This window comes from Idiotropiscis lumnitzeri, chromosome 5, assembly GCF_059441095.1.
Source record: "Idiotropiscis lumnitzeri isolate Australia: NSW breed Sydney's pygmy pipehorse chromosome 5, RoL_Ilum_1.0, whole genome shotgun sequence".
In the NCBI taxonomy this organism is placed as follows: domain Eukaryota; kingdom Metazoa; phylum Chordata; class Actinopteri; order Syngnathiformes; family Syngnathidae; genus Idiotropiscis; species Idiotropiscis lumnitzeri.
The window spans coordinates 22,864,173-22,876,561 of NC_142395.1; the positions used below are offsets into that span (position 1 = coordinate 22,864,173).

The 12,389-nt window shown below is 38.0% G+C and overlaps 1 protein-coding gene across 3 annotated transcripts in view; it reads right to left on the minus strand.

Moving 5' to 3' along the window:
• Positions 1–12,389, minus strand: part of hipk3b (homeodomain interacting protein kinase 3b) — a 30,837-nt gene that overhangs the window by 6,633 nt on the left and 11,815 nt on the right. For all 3 annotated transcript variants that reach the window (XM_088295906.1, XM_088295907.1, XM_088295905.1), the window contains exons 3-7: positions 7,178–7,301; positions 1,650–1,769; positions 1,468–1,554; positions 721–905; positions 485–638 (exon numbers count right to left, since the gene is read on the minus strand). In XM_088295906.1, the coding sequence (XP_088152032.1) occupies positions 485–638; positions 721–905; positions 1,468–1,554; positions 1,650–1,769; positions 7,178–7,301 (670 nt within the window). The remainder of the gene's footprint in view (positions 1–484; positions 639–720; positions 906–1,467; positions 1,555–1,649; positions 1,770–7,177; positions 7,302–12,389) is intronic.

Here is a 12,389-nt window from a genome sequence, read left to right on the forward strand (position 1 = left end):
GTTGTGACTTAATTTACGGGAAAAAGAATTGTCTCCTTTGCAATTTTTCTTGTTTCCACATCGCATTTACAGAATCACGGATTTGAAGATTTGCATCATAAAGTGGCATTGACAGAAACAGGGTCAGCTCCTTATTTCTCCTCAGCAACAACAGATTTGCAGCGTTGCCATGACCTCAGCAACATGACGTGATTTTGTTGCCATGACAGCAGTGCTACAAGGCAGTAAGACGGGTAAGTCTGCAGTTTTGAAGGCAATAAGGGCAAGGAGAATTTTAAACCTTCAGACAGGATGAAGAACACACAATTTTTTAATACTAGCTTTATTGCAGACCCAGGAAAACCCCCAAAATATTAGATCTTTTCATAATAGTTGTTGATAGTTAAAAATTAAACTATGACCCATTTTCGATGAAAGACAAAATAATACAATGAGACAATTATGAACAGCAGATTGGAATGTAAACACTTCATTGATGTCTTACTTGAGGGTGGACAACAGTCATTTTGTTGAAGGGATGGGTAACTGTGGCTGCAGCAGTAGCGGGTCTGACGAAGGGTCCCTTACTCCTGTTGCCTGCCTCATAAGTATTGGGACGGCTTGAGCAAATATCCATGATGTGGAAACACGACTTCACACTGTGAGCGAGAAGAGGTCAAAAGGTCAAACTGACGCCCAACTTGTCGTCAAGTTAGCAGCGGTGAGTTTCAATGGACTCACTGGTTGCTATGAGGGAAGTCTAGCAGGTGTTGCATTGTCACAAAGGGGTGACTGAGAGCTTCGGTGGGGGCGATCCTCTCCTCCGCATCGATGAGCAACATTTTCTTCAGCAGACTCACAAACTCCCGGCGGTCTGCCTTGTCTGCGAGTAGGTCGCTGCCTTCTAGATTCATCACCAGGTTCACCTAGAACAAAATATTTAAATCAATTCGGTCCTCTGGATTAAATGTACACCAATGGCCATGATAATTATCATTGTAATATGGGACATTTTTCCAGAAACTATTCATGGTGACAACAAGTGAGACATTTTTCTGTTTAATGTTTAACTGAGAAGAAATTAAGATTGTAAAATGTCGTCACTCTCTCACTAACAAGATTCTTATCCACTTTCGCAGATAAAGAACCACATCCTGTAACGCACCGGTATCAAACTTGAGACCCGGTTGCCAGATAACATAATTGTATGCGAGCCCCAAGAAGCAAATCTAATAAAGTGTGTCAATTTCCATGACCCTGGTTAAAATCTACACTTCTTAAATTATAATGTCTTAGAAATGTTTTGTTACCCTTATTTGCATTAACCTGAATAACAGTTGAACTACGATCATCAATGATGAGACACAAACACTGAGAATGACTGTCAGTGATAGATTTAATATGATCAATGTCTTGACAAATATAATTTATTATAACAATAATAATAATGATAATAATAATATTAGAAGTCAGATGAGTTGAACATACATGCACTATGTCGTCCAAACAGCTGAAGATATACTTCCTCGCTTCCTTTGATTTCATTCCCGTCTCAGCTTCATGCTCATCTGTCGACTGAGGAGACAGATTATGTTTAGAAGTAGAGTGTCAGTGGAGTTAAAAATATGAGAAGAGGTTTCTGTCGTATTGACTGCCGATAAACTGTTCACCTTTATTCTCCAGACTGCATAAGGAGAGTCCGACTCTCTGCAAAAGAAACGCGTTGTCTTTGTCCCTGCATTCAGTAAATGTTCTCCAGGCAAACCTTGTGTCTGAGAAATGTAGCGAATCTAGTTGGGCGGAAAAGAGGATTGGAGAGAGAAAACAAGACAAGAATAAACAATCATTCTATTAATAGTTATGTTAACAATCCAGTGGAGGAAATACAAATTAATTTAATAGCCACACAGAGATACTGTGCTGAAGGTCATTAAAAAAAAAAAAGTCAATAACAAAGACGTCATTCTATAAAGACCCTGACAGTCAGAGTCACTGGGTGCACATCGTCTGCGTCAGGGCACAAACCTTGAAGACTGCAGTTCATGTGAAACAGTTAAACTTAAATATCCCTGTGCTGATGTCTGACAGGTGTCAAGGTCTTTGCAAGTTAGCTGTGATAACAAGGTTCTCCTGCGCTAAATGCCAGACGCCTTCCTTAGTAATGATGGCTCTTCGATGGAGTGCGACACACACACACACACGCACAGGTTTATGAGAGGAGGCCAGTGAGAAGCCTTGCTGACGTCAATCACACTTAAGTGTTAAGGACAACAAGCATTTCAGATTTAGCACCGCAAAGAATCATGGAGCCGAACGTTGAGAGAGATGTGTCGCACGATGTCAATCATTGTAGCACCGTTATAACCCGAAATGATAAAATCCTGTTATGTCACACTATTTGCGTATGCCAGTATGGCAGAAATTATATGTAACATTGCTAAAAGATCAGCCCTCGCGGGTTATGTTTTAAAAATTGAAAAACATTACTATAGCGAGGAAGTGGTTTACAAAATAGGGAGGGGAAAGTCTTGCATTAATTTTCCAAAGCTGAAAAACAAGGCTATAAAACAAAGTTTAAAAAAAAAACAAAAAAAGTGGAACAAGGACACAATGACATTGTTGAACAGCCTCCAAAGTGAGGCTTTGTATAAACAAAGACAGTGCTGAGAATTACATTACTGTAACGGCAGCAATAAAGCAGAAAAGGCGAAATATTACAACCCTTAGATGTAGAGGTGGAAATCAACGGTATTTGCAGTGTGCAATCTTGACTGTGTGGGTGGTCTAATATCCTACTAGCTCAATAAAAAAAAAACAACGTTTCGTACAAGAATGATTCCGAGTATAATAAAGAGAGATGCGGTAATTGAGCAACAAAACATTTAGCATGTGAAAGTTTACTGTAGGCCCTGAGAATGTGATGAACCCGAGTTTGAATGTTTGTATGATCCTGGGACATAAACAAGCAATATATCTGTAAGACGACGTAACATATGAAGAAAAGCCTTATTCATTTGTTCTTGATAAAGGGAAAGCGATCTGATTTCTCAGTTTATATAAATTCACAAGATGTACAGTAAATCAGAATAATGAATACAGTCAAGTCCGGGAAAATTAAACAACACATGTACAGTGTGCACATGTGGAGCGCTTAAATGGTTTTTTTTTCTAAAAAAAAATAAAAAAGTACAGTCCCCTCAATAGCATTGGAACAATTTGAAAGGTGGTGACAAAGAATCTATTAGTGTACTGAGCAACAGAAATTGAGCAGTTTGGCCAAGGGTATCAAAAGAAGTTGATGAAAGAAACATTGGCCAAATTATGAAAAAGGAAAAGACACACAAGCTCATCAAAAAGCATGGTGGCGGTAATGTCATGGCTGCTTTTGGAACAGGCTCACTAGACTTTACTGGTGATCTAACACAAAACGGGAGCAGCAGAATGAATACTAAAAGTCTACGAAACCATTTTGCGGGGAAATTTACAGAAAATCTGACCCCAACTATTTGGGAGAAGCTTTCATCACGCACAACAATCGCAGTATTAGACCACCACCATCTATTTGATTATATCAGAATCAGAATCATCTTTATTTGCCAAGTATGTAAAGCACACAAGCACAGTATGAGCTGAACAGGTAACTACGATAAAGACATGACATGTAAGGACAGAAAATCTTTCCATAATGTAGAGGTACCACTGTGCAGCTGTGCAACAATTTGGACAAAGACCCTCCAAAATTTATGAATAGCTTTATTGGGTCTTCTTACACTTTCAGTAAGCTCCTGATGTTTTACTATTTTGACCGTGAATGAGGTATTTTTAACTGAATTCACTTTTTAGATCCACATTTTCTTACTGGGCTTCTCAATGGAGTCCGAAACTAAATGACTGGAATTTGACAAGGTCCTCTAAAATTATTTATTTTCTTATAAAATTAAATAAATTGAAAAATTCACAAATAATTATGTCATAGCATTAATATATAATTTGGTTTAAAGTACTTCTGGTGTAATAATTATTAATAAAACATATTTTGCTGATTATCAATTATAATTTGGTTTACTATTGGACAGCCGTAGTTTGAAGTCGACATTTTCTAAGCACTTTGTCAAACAAAATTTTGCTTTCCACTCCCTGTCATACCATGATGACACGAGTAAGAGATCCATGCAATACTGAGCAGACACTTAAAAGTGCAATAATTACATTTCCCGGCTCTTCAGCAGCACTACATAAACGAGACAGTCCACACAATAAAAAAATAAAAGAAAAAGAAAAACGGCCAGTGTGTGGGTTGCTTCTTTCCCAAAAGGCGTTCCTCAGCAGAGAGTGAGATCACAAGATGATCAAGTAGATATCAACCAAGAAAACCGTTGTTTTTATTTAATCCATATAAAGATCAAATATTTGAATATTCAATTGCTTCTAGCATTTGTGACAAAAAGGCACATCTCATCTATGAATATTGTATTACAATTATCACATCTAAACAATTGACAGAGGACGCGTGATTGAATTAAGGGACTTCATCTTGCCTTTGGTCTCCACAATTGTGACAAAACCTTGTCATTTTCCTAATAAGACATGACATGCCGTCTACATGGAGAAGTGGTTTTGGTCTACTTTCAACTCCAATGCAGTTCAGTTCACGTCTTACAGCGGTACCTTAACCAACGAGCTAAAATTGTTTCGTGACCACACACTTAATGCAAAACAATCTCATCTCAAATTAGGTTTCACCAATGAAATGAATGGAAATGCTATTAATCCGTTCCAGCATCCCAAAAAACTCCAACCAATTTCAAACCAATTTTTCAATAATTGAATAACAAAAGAACTGAAATAGCTTAGCTGTTTTGGATTATGGGAGCTCAGCAGAATGCTTTTAATATTGACACCTAGAGTACTTGTGCTACTTCAAACTCATTATAACCAGACCAGAGGCGTTTCCTATGATTGGCTACTGATATTAAAAGTGAACTAAAAGGTAGTGTAATATAGGATGAGGACTGGAAAAGTAGGAGTCTGAGTTATAAATACAATATGCAGTGTAAGATGGAACCTGAGCCCGTGCAGAAAGAGAAGTACAAAATGGAACGGAAGGGCTCCAGCTAGATCCCCGCCATGGCAAATGGATGACACCTCACACCAGCAGGCAGCTGCCTCACTGTGTCCTCTTAATTTTAGTCAGCTTAATGTGTAAATTGTGTAGTCACTGTTTATTAACAAAGGAATACTGATTAATTTTTCTTTTGTTGGTACTATTTTGGTGAAATGCCCCAAATTCGAAAAACTAAATGTTCCTTCTATCACTCAAATAGATGTTTCAGTCTGTGTTTTGTTTTTGTTTTTTTACAAGACAAATTAGACATTTTCTTTCCTTTTCCCACACTTTATCTGTGGCCTCGGATCATTTATAGGTTTTTCACCATGATTTCAAAAATGTTTTTGAGTTGTTTAGTTTGCGTGCAACTTTATCAAACTTCAGATGGTGATTCGTCAATTGGATTTTCTTTTCAAGTTGATGGGAATTATTTCAAAATGTCCAAAATACCCGCCCGGTCTGTATTTCAAGTTTCTTCTCACCTAGGATCCTGCTTTTTTAGTCACTCTCACACCTACCATTTTTAGCAACTTTTATCCAAACTCATCTGCCCATATGAGAAATCAGACACCAAGTAGTCTCTTCATTAAGTGAGGACGCTCTCCTCAAATCTCCCGAAGGCAACATTACATGCTACCTGGCTAATGCCAAATTAAATTTGCAGTTTATGAATTATGTTGTTGACTGAGGTCAAATCTGTGTCAGAGGTGAGTGATTAGTCCTTCCCCCGTCCCGGGGATTGAAACTATTTAAAGTTGGTCATAAATATACTTCATGGGCTTCAGTGCATGGTGCAAGGAGGCCGAGCGTCATCAGGTAGGGTGCAGTATGGCACATGGAGGTTTTGCTGGCAGGCTTTGAGGGGATCGGGAAAAGCGGCTCAGCTTAAGCCCTGATCAGTCTGGTCCCCGGAAGACACTGTCGGGAGTCCACTGGGAAGACCAAAACCAATTTCTACTCAGTCTCGCCAACACCAGCTAACGGCAAAATCTAAAGAAAATGTCCTTTCCCACAAAAAAATATATATATATATTTTTGCTGTATCTAATAGAAAAATAGATCTCAGAGAGTTGAAGAACTCTATTGCATTCTGGCACTAGGCTGTATCTCAACACATCAAGAGAAATTCTGCATCATCAAACCATAAGCTTCAACAAACTTAAGAAAATATCCACCCATCCATTTTTTAATGCATAGAATGGAAAATCGGAATAACTGTGGACTGTCACTTTTGGAAAGCTGCATGAACACTGGAAAAGCAAATTGAAGACAGAGGAAAAGGAAAACAAATGGAAAAGGTGGAAATGCGGTATGTGATGCTGCCCAGACAGACACATGGACAGTGTTTATGTTGGCTTGAATAGACAATTTTGGAGGTGGTACAGGGGTACAACTATATTTAACTTCACCATCTTGAGTTTGAAAGCAGTAAATGTGCTTAAATTGGGGAGAGGGGGAGATCCACAAAAGAAAAACAGAAAACAGAAAACTCACACAAAAACAGATGCAAATAGGACAACAAAGATGAAGGAGAAAACACAAACTATACATCGCTTCTGCATATAAGTCGAATTTTGGGGGGCATTTCATTTTACAAAAGACAACAGCAGCAGTGCTCGGACTCTAATTGTGGGTGCATTCAGAAATACACTCCGACCGTTCTGAACCTCGTTCAATTGTGCGATTCGTTCATTCAGAATGCCTCAAATAAGGAGTGCCAAAGCCCATTCAAGAAAAGGAAACAGTTCAAATGCGACCTGCTCATTGCTTTATAACCAGTGTTATTTTTGGCAGGCATTTTAGATTTAGTCTTAATCTTTTGGACAAAAATGCTTATTACTTTTCATCACATTTAGTCATTCCTATTGGAGATAGTTTAGTTTTAGTCGACAAAAACTCAAAAAGGTTTTAGTCTAGTTTTAGTTAACGGAAACTCTAAAAAAAATATATATATAAAATTTTAGTCTAGTTTGCCTAAATTTAGTCGACGAAAACTCAAATAGGGTTTTAGTCTGTTTTAGTTAAAAATAGGCATAAAAGGTTAGTTCACATGACTGCAGTTTTTTTTTTCAGGCGATTATGGTTGCTTACCTGGTCATACTCCAGGGCCCCGGGATAAAGGGGCCAGCCCAGGAAAAGTTCAGCGATCACACAGCCTAGGGACCACATGTCTATGGCTTCACAAAATGGCAATCCCAAAATAATTTCTGGAGCCCTGTAGAAAATACAAAAAGAATTACATTCATTACATTACAATATAATTACAATACACGCATGAATTTGTTTCATTTTACTTTCAATTACATCTATTTAACGTGATATCATTATATAAGACATTAACAAAAAGTGGTACCAGTTTGATATGACTATTCATTCATGGTGGTGGTGTTTGTTTGGAAAAGAGAAATATTTGCAATGCGTAATCTCATAAAATTCTGCATGATGGCGGTCAGATAATTTCGCCTGTGAAATAGCATGCATCATGGGTTGAGCCAGAATGGCCATGCATGAGCAAGCCCGGCCAGTGGGTTAGGAGGTCGGCCAGGCTGAGACGAGAGCTTGGACAGTATTAAATCTCCTTTTCACAGATAAAAAAAAAAAAAAAAATCTGCCTTAGATTTTCTTCATTTACATGAGGGTTTACTGTTACTATAAATCAATTGACGATGAGTCAAAAATGAAAAGTGATAAAAGAGAAGCACAAGAGTGCTATCTTTGGCAATATCTTGCTCAAAGATACTTCGACATGGTCACAATGGCCTCAAGATTGGAAACGGCCACTGATCCAGGCCTTCCCCTTTCATTTGTTAGTGGGCTCATAATTGCCAAAGGACATTTTACTATTTCACCAGATTGCGATTTCTGTATGATGTTGAGGCTTGGAGCCTAACATTGAAACCAGCATGTCAAAAAAGACAGGGAACTGCCTCAGCCCCATAAAGTGCGTCAGTCATGTATGTAGCGCAACTATTTTTGTTTCCGTTTACAGAACTTTAAGTGAGGCTGTTATCTCACACTCCAGAAATAGTTCCCTCATCCTCCCACTTGTGTCCTATCAGGGAGCACCAATGTGTAAGGTGGAATCCGACCTGCAAATAAGGGCGGCAACACATGAGGGAGGGGTATTGTTGTTTTGCACCTACAAAAGCCTTACACAGCTTGTTCAGAAACAAAAGCCTTACACAGCTTGTTCAGATGAAAGTATTTTCGGAGGCACAGGTAGACATGTGATCCCACAAAGACAATCTAGCAACATGGTGAACACTTGATGCAAGCGGGAGGCATTTCTACACATCTCTTCCACAATCGTGTAATTCCACACACTAACTTCCAGGTCATTCAGTATTATTAAGTGGAACACAGGCACCAGTTTCACTCTGATCAGCCTAGCACTTGGATTAAGGGTACAAGGCTTTGGGCGTATGCGACCAATGTAAACCTCTTAATGTGCTGACACGCCGCCAAAGGTAAAGAAAGATTCTTACCCCAAATTTAGATGGAAGCCTCCCCCCGCCAAGCTGGTTATAACAGTCATTACATTTCAAATGGAAATCTAATGGACCTTTTCTATGCCAGTCACATAGAGTGCCCACAACACATCATTCGATGTGAAATGTTATGTCTCACTGGGAGCATTTTAGAACCAATTTGTCCATTTAGATCTCACTTAAAAAAGGCGAGACATGATGGAAGCAAAAAAAAAGAAAAAAGAAAATCCATTGACGGGCACTGCAAGTCAAGTTGTGTTGCATGCTGAGGACACATTTTGTCAATTCAGTAGTCTCTCACATATTTGTTATTGTGTTCCTTCAGAAATGCCCTGAAAACTGGCAATGGCAAACTACAGCCTGGGGGCCACATGCGACTTGTTAAATGTTTTAATCCGGCCCGCCGAACTTGAAAAAATTAAATGAATAAACCCTGTTAAAGCATGGTTTCTCTATATACTAAATGTATTTTTTTTCACTGATGAGGTGAGGTTAGCGAAACACCCAATCTATCTGATCTGAAATTTTATAACCAATTGTGGCCTACGATTGAAAAAGTTAGCACGCTCCTTCACTAAGATGTCACAAGGTAGTGTCAAAATGTTTAAAGGTAATGTAAAATTAATTTGAATGATCATAGTTTGTACAGTTGAAACTATTAATATTGGCAAATGTAAAAGTTTTGGGGGACATCAATTAACAAAATCAAGTGCTAAGGTTTGTTTCCTTTATATACATTAATCTTAAACTGGAATATTAAGGCATATGCAAAGAGGCAAGTATGTATTAAGTACACGTTTATGCTAATCCAAATTAACAATGCTTAAAATTGGTGGAGGTTTGCGTTCAACTGAGTACCTTTTAGTTGATTGGTTTTTTTCTACTTTGACCAGCAATATGTCTTTTCTGTTTGCTGTCTGTTTAGTGGGTAATACAATTGAATTGATCTAAAATCATGTTGCCATTTTCTCTTTTTACAACAAAGAACTTCATCATCCACATTAAGGCATCTGAGTCCAGTTTTTTCAGCCAGCAATTATGTTGTCATATACCCTTCTGAATCTATTACATTTATTGGACCATCAAGGTTAATGCAACAGCTGCCCGAAATTTACAGTACTGTATTGGTAATTACCAAAGTCGTTATGTTTATCTAACATTTAATTACAAATGCAACATTTCATGAGGCTGGAGGGTCTCTTTGTCACAGGTGGTCTAATAAATTTGCAGTTTCAGTCCAAACCTGAATAAATCAAAAGAAGTCATTTAGAAGTGAATTCCCATTTCAACTTGCTTTTCTTCCATGTACACTGAGTTGTTTTGGAGATTAAATTTCCAAGACTGCAACGACAAGGCTATGTTGAACTTTCCAATAGTCGTCTGAGTACACACAAGTTCAAGCGTCATGTTTTTTTTGTCCTTGGCAACAACTTGGCTTGAGGTTGCCAAATACGAGAGGGCCTTAAGTCATGACTGATCTCATTTTCAAGGTGAAACCTCCTTAGTATTCCGTAGAAATGTTGCCCTAAATCCATTAATTTATTGAAAAACACCAATAACACTGTGGAATGTAAAGTTGATCTTTTCAGATTTCATTTCCTTTCATTATGTGTGGAGGCACTGTTCGTTAAGCCGAGCCCAAAAGAAAAAGACATTTATCGTGCTGGTTTGGTGCAGTATTCCCATTTTTGCTGCATGTTTTCTGACAGAAGAGTGCAGTTGGAGCGTGTTACTTGATTTATTTTATTATTACTTTTTACTAGCAAATAACATAACTAGGCAAGCCAAAATAATTCACAGTAATTTAATACAGAATCAAAAGGAACTAAGAGAAAACAGTTTGGATAAGGGGTGCGCCAGTGCTTGTTCTTAAATATAATGAGAACACATGCTTCAAAGACAATACAATTGAATGAAATGCATTTTACATAATATAACAATGTTAAACTTAAGAGAGCAAATTTCAGAGTTTTTCATTTTTAATCCAAATCTAATCTATTTGAGCAATCCACTTTGGCAAACTACCAGACTATTCAAACGTGTGCAAAATGTACAAGAGGCTTGTTTCTTGGCCCATGACTATAAACAGTATTACCTATTAGTTGCCGTGAATAATTGGCCAGCAACAAATGGACAAAACACACCGATTCTTCAGTCAAATGGAGTGAGAACTGATTGTATTGTCAAGCTCTTCTTTCATTTCCTTCTAGCTGCTTAACCATCTATAGAGCCACACTGGCCAGCATCCCACAAGTTATTTTAAGCAGTTCTTTACTCACGTCCTTAAACATGCTGTAGCCCTGAAGTTCGCTCAGCACGGGTTCCACAAAGCAGGCACAGTTTTGCGATTTTATTCTTGCAGCTATTTACATAGCATGCAGTCATTTGATTTATACGGGCTCTCGTTCAATGTCTATGATCCGTATACTATAGGTTGATTTTCAATACAAATGTAACAGTACTTGTACGTCTTAAAATATCTGTTAATTAAAGCCACCTTCATTTGTATGCAACAGCATAGAGCTTCAGAATGGCATGAATGGTAACCAAAGCGCTGAGAAGACAGCGATGACAAGCAGCTGCTCTCTACTTCCTGCCTTACAAAAGTACAACCAAGTACAAATTGTTCTATTTTTGGCAACTTCCCGAAACAGCGTACATACAATGGTATTTGTGAAAATACGTTTTTTTATAGGTGCATCACAGAGTTTGGTATTGCAACATCAGTCTATGAACCATAACCATTGGGACTGAAAATGGAAGAGAATCTGACACGTTTGGCAGTTTCCACTGTTTTGGGAAGCTTATAGACAAGATTTTAGAGTTCGTGTGTGAGATAGTTGCCATTTCATCTAGAAGAGCATTAGTGACGTCAAAGGTCACTGATGTTGGATGAGAGGGCCTGGCTGACGTATACAGATTCCTTTCACCATTGTTTTGCAGTTTGTTTAACAATGTAAAAAAAAAAAAACACACGAACTTTACAAGTTCATAGTTTGTTTTTTGTTTTTTTTAAATAACACTGTCCAGTCGCCTTATTGAACAGCTCTAAGTCTAACCATTCCTTCAATACAGTGGTTGACTACTACCAAACAAAAGTGGAATGAGAGAGAGGAAGGAAGAGGATAAAAGCCCCGTCAGCCATGTGTCTGTCATACATCAAAAGAAATTTCCTGGAACCAATAATCAGTCAGTTCTTTCTCATTTTATAAGTTTTACATAAGACGACAAAAACAATTAAGCACTTTGTTTGTTTTGTTACTACTGCTTTGACTGTGAGGTCCTTGCATATTCCCACCTTGAAAATGCGCTAAAACATGTCTTTTGTTTATACAGACCATTGACGTCAGCATTCAGATTGGTGGCAAGGCAATCGCGTTCACTTCCACTTTTCACTTCTCATTCATCAATGCATATTTGCGTTGCGTATAGTTGTCACGACAACAATTTTGTGTAAATGGCGCCTGAAATCTTTTCCTCAATCCATGCAAAAGTGCTGCACAAGACACGAGTGATCACTGGGCATAGTTAAAAAATTATAATAAGCACATACAAACATAAGCAAAAACAAAACTCAATCAGTCTTTATACTTGGTGGCGGTAATGCAGAAGAAGTGAGCCTCTAGTATCTATTTATTGAGGAAGCAAATAACGCATGAATCAGCGACATTTTTTATGGAGTATCTTAGTTGCCTTCGTCTGCAAGTATTGCGTTTTACTGTGCATATCTAGACTTTGTTTTAGCCTCGCCCAAAGAAATCCAAACAACTGAAATGGGATTCTGAAAAATAAATAAATACATCTCAGAATTCGCA